This window comes from Cibotium barometz, chromosome 18, assembly GCF_041138505.1.
Source record: "Cibotium barometz isolate CiBa-2024 chromosome 18, ASM4113850v1, whole genome shotgun sequence".
NCBI classification, from domain to species: domain Eukaryota; kingdom Viridiplantae; phylum Streptophyta; class Polypodiopsida; order Cyatheales; family Cibotiaceae; genus Cibotium; species Cibotium barometz.
The window spans coordinates 8065618-8088024 of NC_141063.1; the positions used below are offsets into that span (position 1 = coordinate 8065618).

Below are 22407 nucleotides of genomic sequence, written 5' to 3' on the forward strand. Positions count from 1 at the left end.
CGGTTTCACCTCGAAACGGGGCAAGAAACGCCGACCATAGAATTCGATTGTGGAAACTGGTGTGCAAGCCCTTCTCCTCCCCCGCCTCAGCTCCCCCCTCCCCCCCCCCCCGCTCCGCCCCCGCTATCCTCTCTCCTTCCGCCTCGCCGTTCCTCGTAGGGCTGTGTCCCTCCCGTTGGTGACCCCGGTCTCTGGCCTTTTCCCTCTGGAGGACTCCATGGAAGCCGCTCCGACTACCCCTACCGATTCCGGTCTCCGTCTGGAGTTCACAGATGCAGATCATCAGTTGTTTGTTTCCACGGTATCCGCTCTTGAGGCCTCCTCCTTGGTCTGCAAGATAGTGGGTAGCCGTCCGATGCGGAGAGAGCTTCACGACCTTCTGCAAGGCAACCTCGTTGGCGTGCCTGCCAAGATCGTCAGCGTCGATTTTTTGGGACGTGGCTACTACCAGGTGGATTTCGAGTCCCCCCAGGCAGCTCAGACGGTGCTGGCTCGGAGCCCCATTGCCCTCCGCTCATCCCGGGCGTTCCTGGCGCGATGGACTCACGGTTTCGACCCCGCTTCTGACCCGCTAGCAGGCGCGACAGGTTTCCCCATCACTATCTGCTTTCCTGGACTCCACAGGGAGTACTTGCCCCTCTTGTCATCCATTGGCAAGGCGTTTGGGCAGGTGGTGGAGACGCCTCAGACAGCGGCTTCAGTGATAGCTCGGGCAGCAGGACTCCCGGCCATTCGTGTTGTGGTTCCGTTCACCGGAGTCCCTCCCGAAGACGATCCTCCTCCCTTGTCTTTCTGGAGGACATCTGATACAGCGCGTGGAGTATTCGGGCCTCCCCGGCCAGTGCTACATCTGTCGGGAGATGGGCCACCTCGCACGCGCCTGTCCCCACAAGGGGGTTCATCCTTCACGCTCTGCCGCCTCTGGACCCCCTTCAGGAGGCCCGAGGGGTGGCCATCCACCTCAGAGACCGGACATCCCTGGCTCGTCTCAGCAGGCGCCATCATCTGACGAGCAGGCCCCGGCGGAGGATGCCGCGCAGACCCAAGAGGCTGGCGGATGGCAAGAGGTTCGCCGGCGGAAAACACCCGGCCCGCAGGGACCGTCGCAGACGCCAGCAGGCAGCACAGGCTGGCGGACAGGCGACTCCGGCTGGCGGACAAACACCTACCCGCACTTATGCTCCAGTCAGGGATAGGCGGCCAGTAGGTCCCACCCCGATGGACGAGGATTCAGTCTCAGTGCCCGTTGAGGCCGCCGGTGGAGCCCCCCATGTGGAGACCCCACTCCCGCCTCCCCCCGCGGGGAGCCCCAACCCCTCCATGGAGCACATTCCTGAGGATCCCGGGCCGCACTCCGCGACCCCCGGCCCCTCTTCCCCTCACTCGGAGAGCACTCCTTCCACCCCCTTCTCTCCCCCCCCAACCCCCCCCCCTCCCGCCTCCCCCGGCGGCCCCCCCTGACACCTCTCCTCTGGCAGATGCCTCTCCATCCTCTCCTCGCGCTCTCCCCCCTCCTCTCCGCGAGCCACCATCCCTCCCTCGGCCTCTCCAGGATACTCCTCCAGACCACCCACTGCCCCGGGGCAGCGTAGCTGGGTAGGCCAGAGTTCAGTTCAGCGCCTGTTCCACCGCCACTCCGGACCGGTGGAGATGGCGATCCTAGCTTCGCCCGCCACAGAGTTCTCTCTAGCCTCCCCTGGGGGGCCCCCCGCGAGTGATGGGGCTCCCAGTGGATTACGGCTTCTTCAGTTGTCTCCAGCTGGATGCTGGCCCGTTCAAGACACTCGTCGCGCCCTTGCGAGTATGCGTGGTGTGCCATCTCTCTCGTTCTCCTTCAGAGGTGAGCAGCACGGTGGCCTTCTCCTTTCCTCTCAGTGTTGCCCCAGACACAGCATGGGATTGCAACTCTGTAGAGGAAGTTTTGCGTGATCAGATACTGGAGTTTTCTCACCACTTCAGTGACTTGGGGCTCACGGACCTATTGCAGACCCGATTACACTCAGCCCGCATGAGCTTGTTTGGTATAGGAGATTGGCGGGCAGATCCGGTCCACACCTCAGTTGAGGCGGTGCTGCTGATTCTCCTCCACGCCGCCCCGAGGATGCAGCCTACCTTTAGATACATATATGCAGAGGATTGGTCTCACGCCTATGCCCTAGACAGGGCAAAGGTGGAGTGGGGCTGGACACAGAGACAGGTCACCCTCTTTTTGGAGAGACTCCACACCCGGACAGACAGTGACTATTCTCCCTCCAAGCCGGCGCCCAAGACTCACAAAGTGGAGGGCAGCTCATCCGGGCCGGCTGAGAGGGGTGAGCCAGTGGCGGCTGCTTCACTTGCCATAGCTCATCCATGAGGATCCTCTCATGGAACATCCAGGGTCTTGGTGGACCTCGCTGCTACATTGGTCGGGGCAGACTTCGCCAGGAGATCCAGAGGGCTCTCGTTGGAGGGCCCATAGATATCCTTTTCATCCAGAAGCACCACCTTTTTGCCGGGCGCACCCGCACCTGCGGGAAGATCTTGCCAGGCAGGAGTCACACTTTTTGGTCACCGGCATATGGCTCCCAGGGGAACCAGGGTGGAGTATGCATCTCAGTCAGCGAGCAGCTTCTATCTGAGGTTGTGGAGTCTGGCACTCTGGTTCAGGGTCGAGCGCAGTGGATCATCCTTCGGGTTGGGGAAGACCGCATTGGCTTCCTCAACTTCTACGCCCCTAATGGGGCGATCGGGAGAGCTGAGTTCTGGAGCACCATTAGGCAGTCCCTCCCCATGGCAGACCATTGGTGCCTAGGGGGGGATCGCAACATGCTGGAGGATGCAGAGGACAGGATGGGGGGCAGCCAGGAGACCATTCATGGGCCGGAGCTCGCTGCCTGGGAGGAGCTAGTGCTGCAGGTGAGAGGCCAGGATCCGTGGACTCTCTCAGAGTTTGGCAGGATGCAGGGGAGTTTATCTTTCTCGCGCTCGGATAGACGGGCCACAGGAGTTAACCTTTCCCGCATCGACAGGTTTTACATTGATGAGTGGGCTTGCGATAGAGGTGGCACTGTGGGTTTACTTGCAGGCTCTTCTTTTTCAGACCACTTTCCAGTGCTTCTCCAGATCGAGGACCCTACGAGAGGAGAGCGAGGCCAGAGCGTCCGGATTCCAAATTGTCTCATAGAGGAGCCCGAGATCGCGACCAGAGTTGAGCAGGTCTGGCAGGAGCTTCAGTTCAGGAGAGGATCGGCAGCCAGCGATCTTGACAGGGGTTTGCAGGAGATCAGTAGGATGCTCAGACAGGCTGCCCTGGACCGTCTGGAGGCTTTCAAAGAGCAGGAGAGGAGCCTACGGAGGAGTCTAGCTTCCCTTCAGAGACTTCAGGAGAGGGATCCTACGAGCCCTTGGATTTCAGAGCAGATGGAGTCAGCTCGCACAGAGATCAGATCCATCGAGGAGAGGAGGGTGGAGTTCCGATTCCATGCTCGGGCATCTTTTTGGACACAGGCTGGAGACAGAGTGACTCGGGATTTCTTTGACGTGACAGGGCCTCGCTTCAGACGAGAGGGTCTCAGGCGTCTTCGGCAGGCTAGGTAGTGGTGGATGCCCCCAGGGTTCGGGCGATCGCCCCCACAGATTTTTACAGGGATCTGCTCTCTGCTGAGCCAACAGATGACAGGGTGAGAGAGGCTCGGGAGGCAGTCTGGAGCTTCACGAGACCGGTTGTGCCGGCCCATTTGCAGCATTCCCTTCTCTCCCCCTTCTCGGATGCGGAACTGGAGGCGGCTCTTCAGGCACTTCCTCGGGGCAAATGCCCAGGAGAGGACGGTCTCTCAGTGGCTTTCTTCCAGAGGTACTGGGGTCTCTTGCATAGGGGTTTCAGATTGGCATTCCAAGAGATCATGGAGTCGGGAGACATGCCGGACAGCATGGCAGAGGGGTTGATTCACTTGATCCCCAAAGAGGGAGGAGACAGACTGGAGATTAGACAATGGAGACCGATCACCTTGCTAGGCACGGCCTACAAGATCCTAGCTAAGGCGATCAGCAGGCGGCTTCAGCCTCACCTTCCGGACATCATCCACTCCACGCAGACAGGCTTCATCCAGGATAGGAGCATCCTGGATAACATCTTCTCTTTCTGGGAGGCTACGGCTTTGGCTAGATTTCGGCACGAGGATCTGGCAGTGCTCCTTCTCGACTGCGAGAAGGCATATGATCGGGTGGAGTGGGCCTTCTTGGAAGGCACTATGGAGAGGATGGGCTTCCCCCCTCAGTGGATCCGTGGGGTCTCTGCACTCTACACATCGGCTCATAGCCAGGTGCTGATACAGGGCGTGCGCAGAGAGAGGTTCCAGCTCTCGCGCTCGGTGCGGCAAGGGTGCCCCTTGGCGCCCTTTCTTTTTCTTTTTGTGGCGGAGGCCATGAGCACTTTCTTGACGGCACAGGATACAGGTTTGCGGGGCCTCCAGCTCCCCATCCGCACCTCGGAGGAGCTCCTAGACCCGGAGTTTGCGGATGACACTGGTGTCTATCTTCAGGGAAGGGAGGAGAACCTCCGCCGCTTCGCCTCAGCCATGGACAGGTTTTGCAGAGCTCCGGGCGCTTTGATCAACTAGCACAAGTCGTGTGGGTTGTGGGTCAGTTCTGTGCCCCCCCCGACTTGGAGGCCAGTTGATGGGTTTCAGTGGCAGGCCCCCGGCACTACAGTGCGCTATTTGGGATGCTATGTGGGCATTGACATATCTCCGGAGCAGCAGATAGCCCCCCTTCTTCTGAGCATTCGGAAGAAGCTTCTATATTGGAGTACCGCTCGTTTATCTCTGGCTGGCCGAGTGGTTGTGGCCAACCAGGTTCTGCTTGCTACCATGTGGTACGTCACTTCTTGCTGGGCCTTCTCTCGGGCGTGCATTGGCCAGGTGCAGAGGCTCATCAGGAACTTTCTTTGGTCCGGTGGCGACGGGCGGCCCGCCAGGGCCAAGGTGGCATGGGCTGTGATCACTCAGCCAAGGGAGAGAGGCGGCCTGGGCATAGTTGATCCTATTTGTCAGAGCCGAGCTTTGCTTGGCAAGTTGGTGGTTCGTGGCCTCCTACCAGGCGCTGAGCCGTGGAAGGAGTTTCTTGTTTCCAGGATTCTCAGCCGCACTCCTTCTCTTAGCGGCCCCTGGACCCCCAGCATCAAGTGGATCTTTACAGAGCAGCAATCCAGAGGAGTGGGCCTTGGTTTCGAGGAGCGTTTTGCAGCTAGCCTTCTGAGGGCCTGGGAGCATCTGAGGCCGTCACTCTTCCAGACTCCCCCGGGTACCGATGAGGAGCGCCTGAGGCAGCCATTGATCTGGAACCCCTTGATCCGACTTCCCAATGGTCATATGGTTGGATCGCGATCTCATGTGTCGTGGGGCCCGTTGAGCTCCGGCCCAGCCCAGTCCTTAGACGACTGGATATGTTTTCAGCAGCTGCCTCTAGAGGTTTAGGAGAGGAGACTCAGCGGGATGAGGGGCAGAGAGTTGATGAGGCAGGACATTGAGGCGGCCATTCCCCGGGAGTGGCGGACTCCAGTACAGGACCCTCCACCTCCACAGTGGATGGGCGTCTTTACTCGGCATGAGACCCTTCTAGCGGTCTGCGGCTCAGCAGAGAGAGTCGCCCCACTCACCTTCGAGGTGGGAGAGGGAGGCCAGCTTCAGAGGACCCGACTAGATTTGGATGAGTTCCAAGGTTGTATCTTTCAGCGGGTGCGGGTGATCGGCTTTCATCAGAGACAGTGGCATGTAGACCCCTCACCGGCCTCGATAGGGGAGGACTATTCTTGGAGATTATGGGCTTGGGACAGCAGGCCTCTTATTCGCCTTCAGTGGGATCCAGGCGAGTGGCTTTGGCGAGATCCCTATTCGGCCCCTACCAGCCCAGGCACCCCCTTTTTTCCGTACACAGCGAGGCTGGGGCGGCGGATCCAGAGGCACAGGATAGCGGGCACCCCGGCGGCGGCCGAGCATTGGCGGCGATAGGGGCTCTCCGCTGCTTAGGGACTTCTGGCAGCGCCTTTGGGACAGCTTTCGGCCCCGGAAGGTGACGCTTTTTCTCTGGCTTACAGCGCATAGAGGACTGGCTGTGGGGGCTTGGCTAGCTTTTGGCAGACACCCAGCGTCCTGCCCTCGGTGCGGCCATGCACAGGAGTCGCAGCGGCACTGCTTATGGGATTGCCCACCACAGGCACAGCAGGTCTGGCAGCGCGCTCTCAGGATGGTTTTTGCAGGCTCGCCAGGTGAGATGATGGTGACGTGGGGTGCGGTGGCTTGGGCCACGGACAGCGGCCCGGCCCTTGGATACGAGGACGTCCCTGGCAGTGTGACCATCCAGGTCTCTGACAGGGCGATGGCGGTGGTTCCGACACCAGACTTCTCTTCGGCAATCTCCCAGGAGGGGGACGGGCACAGATGGGAGATGATCAGCAGCATGACGGCTTGGCACATATGGAGAGCCCGATGCAGGGAGGCCATAGACCGCCAGGCGACTCCACCGGCGGAGGTCATACAGGCTCTCTAGGTGGACATCATTCACACCTTGAGAGGACACTGGGGGAAACTTCAGGGCGACTCGGATCGCCTGAGAGATCGCCGCAAGGCGTTCCTCCGCACTTGGCAGCCTGGCCCTTTCCTCACCGCGAGGGGCGAGGATGTCACTTGGCACTACAGGCCTCCAGTTTGGCTCTTCTCACCTCCCGCATGTACTACTAGGTAGCCCCCCCCCAGAGAGCGGCCAGCCACCACGGGGGTGGAGCTCCGGTGTTCACTATATTTATTATCCCTCCTTGCGAGGTGAGCTTTGTAGCTTTATGGCGTCTTCTCATTAACTAATAGAAGGATCGTTTTTCCCCACCCCCAAAAAAAAAAAAAAAAAAATGACGAGAGACGCACAATGAGCCGGAACGGCTGACCCCTCCCTCAAATAAAATATATCTCGAGTGAGAGTCCCTATAGCCGCCAATGCTCCGATGCAGCTGGAGAGACCATCCTCCTTGCAGTCAAAATATGCCTCCCCAACTGAACAGTGTACTGGAAAAAGGTGATCTCTGTGGTCTCGGGGGACGCATAAAGATCATGCCACTCGTACTCGCCAGGGTTCCACTGGAGCCGGGCCAAGGGGCGCGCAGCATATGCCCATATTCGCCAATCAGAGTCCACATCTGCAGGGTCTGGATCAATATGCCACTTCCGAGAAGCGGTGGCCACTACCTGTATCCTCTGAAAGATGCACTTTGCAACCAAAGGCGACTCCGCCTCCACTCTCTAAAGTCTACCCTCATCCTGTATCTCATAGTAGAGGCATCTACCATCCTCAGTGCAAGCTCTGACAGCAATCAGGATCTCCAACTGTGTAAAGGCTCCCATCCACCGTGGGGCCGCTGGCTCGAAAGGCGTGAACCACTCCTCAGGCAGTGCCTCCTAAATGTCATCCCTCATAATCAGCCCCCCTCTGAAGTGACTCAGCCTCTTCGCCTGGATCTCCTCCAGGAGACTGCAAAAGGCCTGCCAATCTCCAAAACTGCGTGCTGGGCCTGCCGCCAATGGTCCCCAGGCTAGACAAGGCCGAGAACCCAGCATACGACCCTGCTCTATGCGTACCGCGGGGCTCCAGATAAGCGGCTGTCTGGCCCGCTCCTCATCGCAAGTGGGAGGTCCCTGAGAAAGCCCCGGTCTTAGCAACTCCCAGGCTCGCAGGATGCTCAAGGCAAATCTGTTCTCCCATCCTCTACTGAGGCCTGTCCTCCTCATCTCTATGAAGATCTACCGTATCTCTGGTGCCCAAGTGCCCCCTGCTGGGGGAGCTCTAGCTTGTAGCCGCTGAACAAGCAGCTCCTTCCAAGGCTCAGCGCCTGGAAGCACCTCCCGAACAATAAGCTTCCCCAACAAGGCTCTACTCTGATCAGCTGGATCTATAATGCCCAAGCCCCCCTGGGCCAGCGGAAGAGTAATAACTGCCCAAGCAACCTTTGCTCGGGCCGGCTGACCATCCCGCCCTGACCAAAGAAAGTTCCTGATCAGCCTCTGTACCTGGCTGATGCAAGAGCTCGAGAAAATCCAGCAAGACGTGATATACCACATAGTCGCTACTAAAAGCACCTGATTTGTCACCACCACCCTCCCAGCCAAGGAAAGCCGAGCTATACTCCAATATAGAAGCTTCTTCCGAATGCTCAGAAGAAGCGGGGTGATCTGCTGCTCAGGTGACAAATCAAGTCCAATCTGGCATCCCAGATACCGCACTGCTGTGCCAGGAGGAATCCATCTAAAACCCGGGTCTGGACTCCATGCCGGAGCGGGAGCGCTACTGATCCAAAAAGCCACTGTCTTGCGCCAATTGATCAATGCTCCCGAAGCCACACCAAAAACCTGTAGAGACTGCTCTGCCCTTTGTAGATTGGCCTCCTTGCCATGCAAAAACAATCCCGTGTCATCAGCAAACTCAGAATCAAGCAAGTCCTCACCCCAGACTGGAAGCTGGAGTCCTCTCAAGCCAACCTCCTCTGCTGTCAAATACATGCTCATAGCCTCTGCAAAGAAAAGAAAAAGGAACGGAGCGAGAGGGCATCCCTGACGGACTGATCTGTTCAGCTCAAAACTTGGCCCCCGTCCTCCTGCCATCAACACCTGGCTACGAGCTGTGGAATATAGAGCTGCCACTCCTCGAATCCAGTCTGGCCCAAAACCCAGGCGAAGCATAGTGCCCTCCAGAAAACCCCAATTGACTCTATCATATGTCTTCTCAAAATCAAGAAGCATAACAACCAAGTCCTCGCCGAGAAACCTAGCTCGGGCCGTCGCCTCCCACAAGGTGAAGATGTTGTCAAGGATACTGCGCTCCTTGACAAAACCTGTCTGGGTAGCATGAATCAAATCCCCAAGGAAGGGCTGCATCCTCAAACTCGAGGCCTTGGCTAGGACCTTGTAAACAGTATTGAGGATCGTAATAGGCCTCCACTGCCGAATATCATCTGACACTCCCTCCCCCTTGGGGATATGAAAGATCAAGCCCTCTCAAAAACTCTGTGGCATCACCCCAGTGTCCAAAACATGCTAAAAACCCCTGCGGAGGCCTGGCCCCAAAAGGTCCCAATAGCGCATAAAAAAGGCAGGCGTCAAACCGTCCTCCCCAGGGCAACTATGACGCAGTAGGGCCCTAAAAGGCTCAACAAGCTCATCCTCTGAAAGGGGCGCACCCAAAGCTGTGCGCATACGATCTGTGACCCTCCTCTGCACATGGGTCCACACAGTCTGTCTGCAAGCATCACGTGCCTCTGTGACTGGCTCCGTCGAAAGCAAGTCTTTGTAGAACTCAGTGGCAATAGCTCTAATCTCCTCGGGCTCACTGGCTAACGACCCGTCCTGCCTCCTAAGCTGGCGTACTCCTGCTCGAGGATGGCGGGGTCCGGTGATCTCAAAAAACTCCCCAGTCACTCTATCACCAAGCTGAGTCCACTGAGAGGCCTGGCTGATAGTAAAACTCGTGTCTCTGCTCCTCTGCCTCTCGAACCTCCTAACGTGCCTGGCTCAGCTGGGACGCCACCCACTCACATGTGGGCTGCTGCTCCTGAAGGCGGTGGAGCGAAGCAAGGCTACGTCTCAAGTGACGCTCCCGCTCTCGTGTCTCTCCTAGCCGTGTCAAGGCTGTAGCGTGCAAAAAAGAGCTGAGCTCGATGAGTCCCTGGGCACACTGGCCTGCTGTATCCAAGTCAGAGCTCTGGCTATCCTGCCATATCCTCTCAATGTCATCAAAAAGACTGGGATCTGTAAGTATCCTCTCTGGGATCCTCAACTGCAAGCTGGTCTCCCGTGTCCTCTCCTCAAGAGTCAAAATAACTGGTGCATGGTCTGAGAAAGAGGTGCCTGCGAGAATGCCAACAGAGCCACCACGCTCCCCGACCGAGAAAAACTAAGAGTGTCCTGAGAATGGGAGAAAGCCTCATGCTGCCATGCATTAGTGATCCGCAGTGTCATACAGAATCGCTCCCAAGTTGCAAGCTCCGTGCCGTGCACTGTAACATGACTGCCTCCCACCCTATCGGCCGGGTCCTCAAGCATGTTGAAGTCTCCCCCAACACACCAATGTGCGGCCTCGAGCAATGCATCTGTAACAAGGGTCCACAACTCTGCTCTGGCACTAGCATGATTGGGCGCATAGACATTGACCACAGCAATGTGCTCATCGTGCATCCTCAGAATAACATACTGCGCTCTACCAGGCACAATGACCCCGCGATCCACAATGGCCTGCCGCCATGCATCCGCAATGACCATACATACTCCTCCCTGCCCTCCCAAGGGGCCAAAACCTGCAGACCAAAAATTGTCCCATCTACCAGGCATCACCGAACCATGTCGCCGAATCCTGCTCTCACTCAAATGGTGCTCCTGCATCATTAAAATATCAATACTGCCCCCAACTAGGCATCTCTGAAGCTCCTGCCTCATGCAACCACGATAACGTACATAGTGTGCGCCGCCAAGGCCCTATACATTCCATGAGATGATCCTCATGGATGACCTGCTGAGGTGGAAGCCATACGGCGGGCCTTCGCAAGCGGCTTGGATGGAGAGTAATCCCCATCCGAGCGACTACGAGTCTGCCCACCCGAATCCTCATGTATGCATACATAGCCAGGGTCTCGCGCTAGGTCTGCCACTATGCGAACCACCAAGTGTCGATTCCTGGAGGCATCCGCACTCCCGGTATCAAAGAAATGTGCCAACTCCCAGAGTCAGCCTACCATGTCTGTAATCTCCAACTCGCTCACATGGTGAGAAAACTCAACTGCCTAATTTTGCAAAATACTAATAGCAAGATCCAGAGTCCACTCCCGGTCGCTAGTGCCGCAAAGAGGGAAGGAGAAGGCCACCGCTGAATCAGGTGCCTCCTCTCCTCGGGTCGGAAGTATCACCACATGAACTCTGATAGGTGCTCACTCATGGGGGCCCTCCGCTCCAAATAGGCGTGTAAAGGAGTAGTCGAAAGCCTCCGAGCGCTGTCTAGTGTCGAGATTAGGTCCTACATTAGCAAGCATCATAGGGGCATATGCACATGGGCCAGCCTATGGGGCTGCCTTGCATATCGGTCAAAGAACCCTATGCCACCATTCATAAGCATGTTGGCCATTATCAAGCACCATGAATGGCATGGGCAGCCAGTCGGCAGCCTGCAGAAACCTCCATACAGTAGTCGGCCACCATAAAAGACATGCAAAGCATGCAGTCGGCCACCATAAAGGGACATCAAAGAAACAAGCGCAACATTTAATGCTAGTAAAAAGGCATTTTCTTGTCCAATTAACAAGCTGTCATCAACAGTAGAAAATCGACCAGCAGTAAAAATCATATATAAGCATGCACCTAGTTCCCAACCTAAAGAATTCCAAGAGAAGTTATGTGCGCCTAGAGCCTCCGGTCTCTTGTGCATACATTCAGTATTCAGCAGTTTACCATGCTACAATCCCAAGGCCTCCACAAAGATCCTCTTCAGCATTCGGCCAGCATATGTGTACCCCTCAGTTCTGGGTTCGCATAGTGGTCATTGAAAAGGGATCTTGGAAACCATATGGTTCAGCCTGCGTTCGGTCTACTTCGTCCTTGCGTTGGGCATTCCTCAATCATCTTTCATACTCATTGTACAAGCAAATACTCTTGCTTCGCGCGGCCGCGCGGGGGGGGGGGGGGGGGGGGGGGTGGGGCGTAGGGGACTTCAGTGGGTAATTGGGACCCAATCTCTAGTGTTGACTCTATATCTTCTCTCTCAAAATAAAGTCGAATTGCGTAAACCCACAGGTCTAAAGCAGGCTCTGTTACGCGTTACGAGACGATCAACCTACTACATGCAAATTCAACATTAAGGCCCACCCATGCTAGAGTAGGCACAGAAAGCAAATTTTTGTGAATTCCTAGAACAAAACGTACATTTTCAAAACAAAGATCCTCACCACTTGCACTAGTGATGAGGACTATCTCACCACTACCTTTGACATAGTAAGAGGCATTATTGACACACGTAACAATGTGGCCACTTTGTGCAGTTTCCATATGTTTTGCCAAACTTCGTTGAGAAGTTGTGCACTTAGTAGCACCACTGTCAAGAAACCAACTGTCAGCGACAGTTACACTGAGACATGCATCTTGATCCGAATTATAACTGCAAATAGCCATTAGTGACAAGTCTTAATGGACAACGATATTAGTAGCTGAGTCCTCTTTCTTGGAACTCTAATTGTCTAAGGCACAAGTGATGGACCCCTTCTTGGATTCCGTCTTCTTCTTTTCTTTTTTTTTGAAGTTTAAAACAAATTTCAATTGCATGGCCGGGTTTCTTGCAATAAAACAATTTTCAATTGTATGGCTAGGTTTCTTGCAAGAAACCTTCTTTGGCTTTTCGAATCACCCTTAGCCTCTGAAGTTTTGTTGGAATTGGTCTTCCGCTCAAATTTCTTGTCCTTGTCCTTGGCTGCTAGCGCCTGAGCACTGCTAGAACTCTCAAAAACATTCTTTCTGGACTGTTCCTCTTGCAACAGTAAGCTAACAAGCTCCTAATAGGTAAGAGGGGCTGGATTGCATCTCAATGAAAGACGGAGGGAAGTATTGAAACCCAAACAAGATTCACGCAAAGAGTTAAAGGTGATGTTGAACGTGTCCTTTTCAAGAATGAATATTGAGAAGTTATTCTCTCAAGTCTTGTGATTTTATTAAATGTTCATTCATGGACCGCATATTTTCATTATCAAGTTGCCTTCTGAGAAAGGCAATCCTTGCATCTTGAGGAACTTGTTGGATCTCTTGACCCTGATCCCTTTGAGGAGTAGCAAGAGCAATTTCGCCAAGGTAGGGATCATTACCACTGACATGACCCCAAAAACCCTTTGCAACTAGGAAATTTCTCACCACAAAACTCCATGGAGAGTAATTTGACCCATCCACTTTATCCTCTTTGAAAAGAATACCAAACAAATCATTTGCAAAGTTGTTGGCCATACCTGACTGCTTGAGAATTTGAGAGAAAAAGATGCTAAAATAAAGCTTGAACTGATGTCAGTTGTGGTACTGATGAACAATCTGCAAAACTGATGAAAATTAGCAATAGAATTACAGTCCAGACAATCCTTGAAGGTGAAATCAGACGATCCAAGAAAGGAGCATCAGACGATCCTTGAAAGTAGAGTCGATTGATTCGAAAAGTTGAATCAAGCGATCCGAGAAGTGGAATCGTCGGTCGAGTTAGGATCACCGGAGAAAGTGGGATCACTGGAAAAAGTGGAATCGACGAAGTAGGATTGATGGAGCTGAATCGCTTGAGTAGGACCACTGGAGAACCAAGAATCGAAGCGATTCTAGAACAAGAATCGTCAATCAAAGAGTGGAATCGGTCAATCCAAGAAATCAACGATTCAAGAGTTAAATCGGCCGATTGCAAAACCTGTTAAATGATCAATGAATCGGGCGATTGCACCGAAAATGATCCGACGTCTCAAAATTTACTGTTTCAGTTTCCGTTTCTATTTTTGCATTTCCGTTTCCTGCAACTATGGAATGAATTGAATCAATGATTAAAAACACTTACAATGAAGCTATTGCTTAAAGTAGAGGAGTCGATTCAAGAGAAAGCCTTCTTCACTGTTCACAGAGAAAGTAAGCTTCAATGGAAAACACCACCACTGAAGAGCTTCAACCTGAGCTATATCTAACCGATAAGAACCAAAGGAAGCAAGCTATTGAAAGCTTGAACACAAGCTATGGAAGCTTGCACACAGTGAAGATGAAAACCAAAAAGCAAGATATGGAAAAGCTTTGCTCTAATACCACTGATGGATCTCCCAAAATGGAGAGTTGGATCAGTAGAAATGAGAATCTCACGAGTACTAACTATCTTCATCCTTGTAACAACTCGCACAAGTTATTCATAAATATTGCACTTGTCTAAGTTTTGGTTCCCTAATAATTGCCTACACTCAAATAAAATAGGATACAAATTGGAAGTAAAAATATAGAGCAAATACAATGTGTCTATGTTCAATAACAATAACAAAACAATGCATCCAATCATAAATCCTGGGCACACTAGAGTGTTTATAGGGCTATCAAAACTGTCTCAATCAGTCCACACTCCCTCTCTAATCTTGCCTAAGAGGCAGTTGCAAATAAAGATGCATGTCCATGTGCATCCAAGTTAAGATATGCACACAACAAGTAGGAACCCCATCATATAAGTTGTATTCCAATAGCACCCACTTGAGTAGCCGCACTCCACTACTACTTCAGTACACCAAAGACAACTCAAACCAATAAGACCTAAACACTTATTTCTTGTGCTGTTGTACATTCTATATATATATATATATATATGCATTTTTGTTTGAAACTTTTTTTTGCCGTTTCAAAAAAACATGAAACTTCTGAAATGTTTCTAAAACCCATTTCAAATCACGTGTTTTTGAAACTCATGGTAACTATGAGAAGGAATGGGATGAGGTAAAGTAGAAAGTTGGTGAGACTATGGCATCATACCTTAACAACTTTTCACCAGTTTCTTTGAAGTTTACTTCTTTCCACCACTAATGGAAATGCGTAAGTTTGTGAATGGATTGCAACCTAAGCTTATGCAAGCAGTATACATGGCTGGTCCAGTACATCCAACCCAATGTAACAAATGCATTACACCGCCTACTTACTTCTACTCGTTGCCTTAAGCGGTGTACCTTGTTGTCCATAACTCTATCAAACATGTCTAAGATCCGAGAGCATGCTAAGCATGCCCAAGCACCTACACCCCCTTACTTCTATTACTATCTCCTCCAAAGATTACAAGTGGTGACCATACTAAGTTCCTACTTGTCTCTTACCCCTGCTGAAAATCCAACACTCCACCAGACCGCTTTCATTTAATAAAAGAAAAATTGAAATTTCCTAGTCCCTTAAGTCAAGGTGGGACGCAGCTCTGCAAGCACGTTATGGGTTGGCTCCAACTTTTTTTCAATGGCCGGCTTTTTGAGTAAGCTTACGATGAATTGGATGCTTCAAGCATTTATTTGAAATTTTCTATGCTATGAAACTGTGAAAACAGAGCTTCCTATATGTAATCAGCTTCTCTAGTATCCAAAAAAAAAAAGGGTTTCCATGCCACCATACCTCCACTTTGGACATTCCATTGCCAAGGAAAGCACAAGCGCTCTTAACGTGCGCAATATAGTATGTATCACAGAGACCGCATTGGCTGCAAATAGGACGTCAGAATGCCATACAACAGGTATAGTCTAATCAGCGTTTTCTGAGCGAAAAAACCATCATAAAATGTTTCATAGCTTTTTCCCCCAGATTTTGGAGCTAAAATATAATAAAAATACCTTGAATCTTGGGATTGAGAAAATAAAATTTGCAAGTTAGGTACAGGTCCTTCATATATGGTTTTTGCAGGTTTTAAGTGACCAATCCAAAGTGTCACACACACACACCCACCCCAAAAACACGTGTATATAAATTTTAGATGCATTTATAGTAGATAGGTATTGCAATTAATTTTAGTCGAATGAAAGGAGTGTGTGTGTTTGAGTTCTTTCTTGCCTGCAATTTTCTTTGGCAGGGTAAACCCCACCTGGTTTGATGGGCCTGGACTTCTTCCGCCAGTCTGATGTGGGCAGCACTTCATCTGCAATCACAATAGGAAGCTGAATATTCGATGATACCAAGGCATGTGAAGGGAAGAGGATAGGTGGGTACCTTCAATCTGACGACTGCTGAGGCAACGGATGCTCATGTGCTGCTGCCGAATGCTCCGGCCAAATGTACACAACGGTAGCGCGTGGTGGGAGGAAGAAAGCACAGGTCCATGCTGATGCAGCATGTTGAACACAGGTAGTGCAATAAGCGAAAAGCAATAAGCGAAAACAGCTAGGTAGCGATCACACACATATTACACGTCGATTCCATTCCATGGGGTGGCCTTTTCACATTTTGTAGCCCAGCTCTAACGTAGAGGGCTCTCGCGTGCCCACACACACTCAAATTTGAGCATGTATCCTTTTGGATCTCCCCATCGGGTTTCTGAGGGCCGTGGAGGATCGATCGTAGTAACTCTCACAAATGGAGAGAGAGAGAGAGAGAGAGAGAGAGAGAAAGTCGCTCTTTCCTTTGTTAGGGAAGACCTCACAACAACCTAAGTGGGCCGTGGAGGATCGATCGTAGTAACTCTCACAAATGGAGAGAGAGAGAGAGAGAGAGAAAAAGTCGCTCTTTCCCTTGTTAGGGAAGACCTCACAACAACTTAAGTGGGGGTTGATCTCTGTGAAGAGAAAGTTATAAGACTTAAGTATTTGTTGATGCAACAGGTAGTCACACATTCTATTCAAGATGCTAGACTCACTTTTGCACTATGCTTATTTTAGTCTAGTTCTTATCCAGAATAGTTCAAAAAGCTTTTTGACATCCATTTTATTTATGAGATGAGTGGCATGCATACTGGTTGTAATTAAAAACAATGGAAGGATGAGGGCGTGTGTTGATATAAAAACTTATATGCTACCACATATAGGGACCAATAAACCTTAGTAGAGGAGTACATACTTGAGAGGGTATTTATGTTTTCTCAGGCTAAAACCAACTCTTAATTAAGTCAAAAAGTAATATAAAAGGTAGCATTGGAGTGGGTCTTGTATACATGGAAAACAATATTGTAAAAGTTATCAAATATCTTTGACACTTACACTTGTGTAAGAGGGTACAACATGTGGTGTCTACAAGAGAACACTCGTAAGAAGTAGGATCTTTCACGGTACAAAACTTTAGAACTCAAATTGCACAATAACAGAGATAGAGAAGAATATTGTATTATTGAAGTGATACAATAGATTGCAAAGCCCCACACCCATATGCTCCTATGAAGAGATCTTGGATGGCTGATCTAGAAGTGCTAAGACGGAGGTTGCTAGTAGAAGCTAGGGAGTAAACTCACATTAACTGATGAACTATGTGGACAAGGCACTGGCCATTTATCTTTATAAGCATGTATACACGGGGCGGCCATGACATCACCATGTAAGTCTATAGTCGATGCCATCGCCCACAGGGCAAACTCAACCCATAAAGATATACTAGAAAATGTGTAGTAATTGTCCCACCTCCCATGGTCATCCATGCTCATCTAGGGCCCCGCAATGTCAGAACAAGGTGACCAAGAGTAAAGTCCACCTACTCCATGTGCGAAACGTTAAGAGATAACAATCTAGTGTAGCATGTGGCCTATTTAGTAGTGTGCCAAATCCAATCCAAGCCATCTCTAAACCATTTCGTCTCTTAGGCCACCTTCCCTTGTGTACCCGCTTATGCATAGTACCCTAATATGCCTCCAAAACTTGACGAGCGATGAGCAGCATCGTGAGCATTGAGAACTCGTCTCAAAACTTGATCAAGACCCACATAGTAAAGCACATTATCTTGAAGAGTAAATCATAAATCCTTCTTATTGAGAAGCTTCTTCTTCTTACACAAGATGGGGTGTTTGGTGGTATAACGCCTATCAAAAGATACGCATGTACACCTTCCAAGGACTCCAACCTAAGCCCCGATGTACATAAAGAGACCTCAACATAGAGAAGTCCCTTGGCCAACTCATCAGCCTTTGAGTTCTCTAAGCGGGCCACATGAATGAAGCGATACTCTTGAAAAGCACCAAGCAAAGCAAATACTTCATAATCATGAAAAACTCGTAAACGATCATCGGCTTTTGAGTTCTCTAAACGCGCCACATGAATGAAGCAATACTCTTGAAAAGCACCAAGCAAAGTAAATGCCTCGTCATGAAGAACTCGTAAAACGATTATTGTGTACTTTCCATATACCTTGAAGTTGACAGGTGACAAGAAGTGAATCACCTTTGATGTTGAGCCGTGTGATCCTAAGGTATTTGCACTTCTTTAATGCATGAATCAAAGCACAGTACTCGACCTCATTGTTAGTATGAGTGTCTTCCAGGAATAGAGGAGGAGGAAGAGATGTCATAGCCATCACTATCAAAGAAGTACCAACTCGTCGATCAAAATAAAGAACACATGCATAAGAAACCTCACAAAGTATCCATGGAGAAGAAACCACCTCCTTTTCACTCTCATATTCCTTGCTTGCTAAGATGTCAGAGGCAAGGGTTGCACGCATAGAGTCCTCTACTAAGAATGAGAAATCGTACTCTTGAAGCTCTTGAATGAGAAATCGTACTCTTGAAGCTCCATGGACCACTTAACAAACTTACCCAACGGAGTTATCTTTCTTACCAAATAAGACATAGCAGCCAAAGTAATAAATATTGTCAAGTGCTTAGGAAGAAGATAGAACGAAGCTTCCTACTGCAAAGAGAAGTATCAAACCAAAATCTATATACTTCATCTTTGTAGGAAGCATCACTTGCACAATGTAGTAGATTGGCCGCATAAAACCTTGTTCACCTTTTTGCAAGAGAATAGCTCCCAAAGCTTCTTTGCCAACACTCAAAGACACATAGAACTCTTTATTCTAATTAGGAGACATAAGAATAGGAGCCTTTGCAATGGCTTGCTTTGTGGCCTCGATTACAGCTTGATGTTCATTGGTCCAAACATAAGCATGTGGTTGAAGAGTAAGACGATGAAGAGGATAGAGAAATCATGCAAGTTCCTCCAAGAAATGTGTGTGATATTTAACCTTCTTGACAAAAGTTAACAATGTACAAGCCGATTCAGGAATAGAGAGAGAAAGAATAGCCTCCACCCTCTCGTCGGGATCCATATAACAATGCCATCAAATGAAACCACATGGCCAAGCAACCAAACCTTGGCTTCAACATGGCCAAGCAACCAAACCTTGGCTTCAACAATGTGACACTTGAAAGGGTTGAGAGATCCTTGAGCCTTATCAAGACTCTCAAAAGCTTGATGAACCTTCTCAAGAGGTGCTAATCCTAGAAGAGTATATGCAAAAATCATCCAAATATGTGACACTTGGAAGGGTTGAGAGATCCTTGAGCCTTATCAAGACCCTTAAAAGCTTGCTGAACTTTCTCAAGGTGCCCAATCCTAGAAGAGTCGATGCAAAAGTCATCCAAAATAGACACGAAGAAACGTAGCAAGATATGGCTCGAACATTGTATTCATAAGATGTCGAAAGATCACCGCCACATTTGTTAATCCAAAGGTCATCACATGATAAGAAAAGCGTCTCTAAGGTGTGATAACAGTAGTCTTCAATAGGTCCTCCTCGACGATAGGGATTTGAAAGTAGACCGAATATCCATCACATCATCTCGTGACCTTCCACATGATCAAGAATCTCATCTTGGAAAGGAAGAGGATGGTGATCCCTTTTTGTGCAAATATTAAGAGGTCAAATATATGTGCCACTGACCCCCCTACTTTGGAGACACTACCACGGGTGAAACCCATTCTAATTTTTCCACAAGAAAGATAAAGCCTACTTTCAAAACTTAATGAATCTCTACCTTCAAAAAGCATCATGTTACACTGCCCCCAACCTTTAAAGATGTTATACCACTAGCTTTGCTTCAAGCTTCAAATTTATCATGTGCTCTATCATAGTCACTTACCAAAGCGTTGGGGAAAACGATTAAGCATATCAAGGTAATCCTCCTTCTCTTCCTTCGTCAAAGAGGATCCATGTATCTTTGCATTGTTAGTTCTTCGCTCATGTGTTAGCGTGGTATCCCTATCCAAAAAAAAACTCCAAACACATCTATAGAAATCTTGTTGAGTGGGGAATCCTCTCCTTCATCATCATAAGAAGAGCTAGTAGCATCTGTGTCATATTCTCCACTATCATATGAAGTCTCATCTTCTTCTCACTCTTGAACTTTGAGTGTTATACCGTATTTGATGGTCACCGCATTGCATAAGGAAATCTCCCATCTTCCACTTTTGGGTCATGTTCACTTGTTACATCCAAGGCCTTCCCAAAATAAGAGGGTAGGCCACTCAATTTGCTTTGGCAGGAATAACCTAAAAATCCGAAGGTACTTACATACCATATAAAAATTTGAAGGTACTTACATACCATATAAAAATTCGAAGGTACTTACATACCATATATACCAATGTTAGGCTTCTTAATCACAGCAAGAGCTCTCACACAAGAATTATTAGCCAACTTGATATGGAAGGGAGAAGCTTCTTAATCACCCCAAGAGCTCTCACACGAGAATTATTAGCCAACTTGATACGGAAGGGAGAACCTTTATGACAACGAAGCCCAAGCTTTTCCATAGTAGCTTGACTCATGATGTTCATGGTTGCTCCTCCATTAATATAAGCTCCTGAATGGTTAGGCCCTAAATAATCACATCAATCATTGGCAAATCATCATGTAAATGAATCGTAACATCACTTGCCTCTTTATGAACTCCCTTAGAGCATTGCTTGGATGACATGTACTAATATCTCGTGACCGTTGTTTCCTTATGCTTGGACTAATAGCCAAAAGCTACATAAGAGTCATGTCCACCTTGAGTGTTCATAAATCCTCCATCAAGTCATAGGCCTTGACACCACGACCAAGCATAAAACGACCCAGTCCGATCTTTGTCCTCAAGCTCTTCTTCTTACGTTTTCATGTGGCATGAGAAGTCTCAACCTCTTCTATATTCTCCTCCACTCAAGCATGAGTTATTTTACCCACAAGAATCTCCACCCCTCTACTTGTTCTCAGTGCCTTTTAAAGCTATCTTCTCAATAGACACGCCCAAGGCATTAACCCCCACCATATTGGCCTCTGAGAGATTTGGGTAATTACATTGCACATGGCCACGTCTTCAGTAATGAAAACACTCCACTTGAGCTGCCCCCCTTCTCTAGGTTAGGTATTTGTGGGTCGTTGTTTCTACATAACTAAACTCGAAGGTTAGCAAACTCAAACACATCTGATAAAACATTGGGATAAAATGCATATACTTTGCTAGAAACATATCCATAGATGAAGGACCATTGGGATAAAACACATCACCATCCATATTGGAAAAGAGATTGAATAATCACTATAAATTGATACTCATTGTTGGCAATCCACATCAAAGAGAGGCTTCCATGCTCTCACCACACCAAAAATGTGATGCCTCGGAGAATCTATGTGAATCGCATCAATCCGTGTTCATTGCTGGAAGCATCAAGAGGGTATTTCCAAGCTAGTACATGCTTGTATAAACCTCCATAGTGCTCTATATTTCAGTAATCCCCAATCACTCAGTGATCTGCCATCATGTAAATGTCTAATGTGATGAGTAAAAAAAACCCTTGGCAAATACATTCATTGTCTTCATAAATCTTTATAATACTCTTTCTGAAGAAGAAGTCTCATAAAACATAATCTGTATTTTCCAAGCTTTAATGACAAATTGACATCAATTTATGTATGGATATTTAGGGAAAAATAACAAAATGGCCCTACACTTATACATTAACGGTCAAGTTTGGTCAAGGTTATATAAACACAAAAAGCCACCCACGCTATAGGTCGAAGGTCCACCCAAGAGAAGGCCAATAAGACCACCATAGAACTGCCCCCATGGGCCCAAGGGCCACCACAAAAGTGTAGATCACACGTGCACCGAATTGAACCTGTGTGTTAATGGGTTCAAGGATTTAATCCTTGAACCCATTAGCTAAACAAGCGACTTAAACCCGTGCATCAATGGGTTCAAGGCTTTAAGCCTTGAACCCATTAACCAAATAAGCACGTGTTATCACGTGCTTTGCAAGCCCTTAGACAAGGTTAAAAATGGGAGTCCCTCTTATTCCCTCACCAGAAGTCGCATGCCGGTTCGCTTCTGAGATGTGACAACTTAGTTGAAAATTAGCATTACACAAATAGATATGAGTAGAAGAAAAGACTATGGTGGATAAAAAATGTGAAAATACATGATTAGAGCATGAATTTGACGCTAATTAAAATATTAATGATACTAATTAATGCTAATCATAAACCCACAATTTTCATTAGAGAAAATGAGATTGTTACATCAATTTTATAGCTTATTAAGAGAGCATTCGGATCCACAAATCTCTCCATCAGCCTACCAGGATTCTCTCTACACTCTTCCTAGAATATCTCCACTACCCTTGATTCTCTCAATCATGGTATGTGCTATATGCTTTACATTGTTGCATACATCATTTAGTTATCTACCCTTTCACCCTTTTCATTGCATCGATTACATTCACTAGCTCTATTAACCTTTGATCATTTGTACCTTAATAAGCCACCACATTTTCAACACCCCCCCTTGGTGCCCAAACAAGTCTAATCCCAAGAAGGTAATGTGACCACATAGCTTTGACATTTCGTTTACGCCCCTTAATGGAGACACACACACATACATCACTTAGCCTATCGGTGGTGGCTAGAGGTGATTACATCATCA

At 49.1% G+C, this 22407-nt stretch overlaps 1 protein-coding gene across 1 annotated transcript in view; it reads right to left on the minus strand.

The window, feature by feature from the left end:
* The window catches only part of HCAR (coenzyme F420 hydrogenase family / dehydrogenase, beta subunit family), a 173616-nt gene extending 157679 nt beyond the window's left edge, over positions 1–15937 (minus strand). Inside the window, exons 1-3 of the mRNA XM_086812046.1 lie at positions 15735–15937; positions 15579–15663; positions 15147–15231 (exon numbers count right to left, since the gene is read on the minus strand). Coding sequence (XP_086668172.1) covers positions 15147–15231; positions 15579–15663; positions 15735–15858 — 294 coding nt within the window. The 5' untranslated portion in view covers positions 15859–15937. The remainder of the gene's footprint in view (positions 1–15146; positions 15232–15578; positions 15664–15734) is intronic.
* Positions 15938–22407: the final 6470 nt, after the last annotated feature.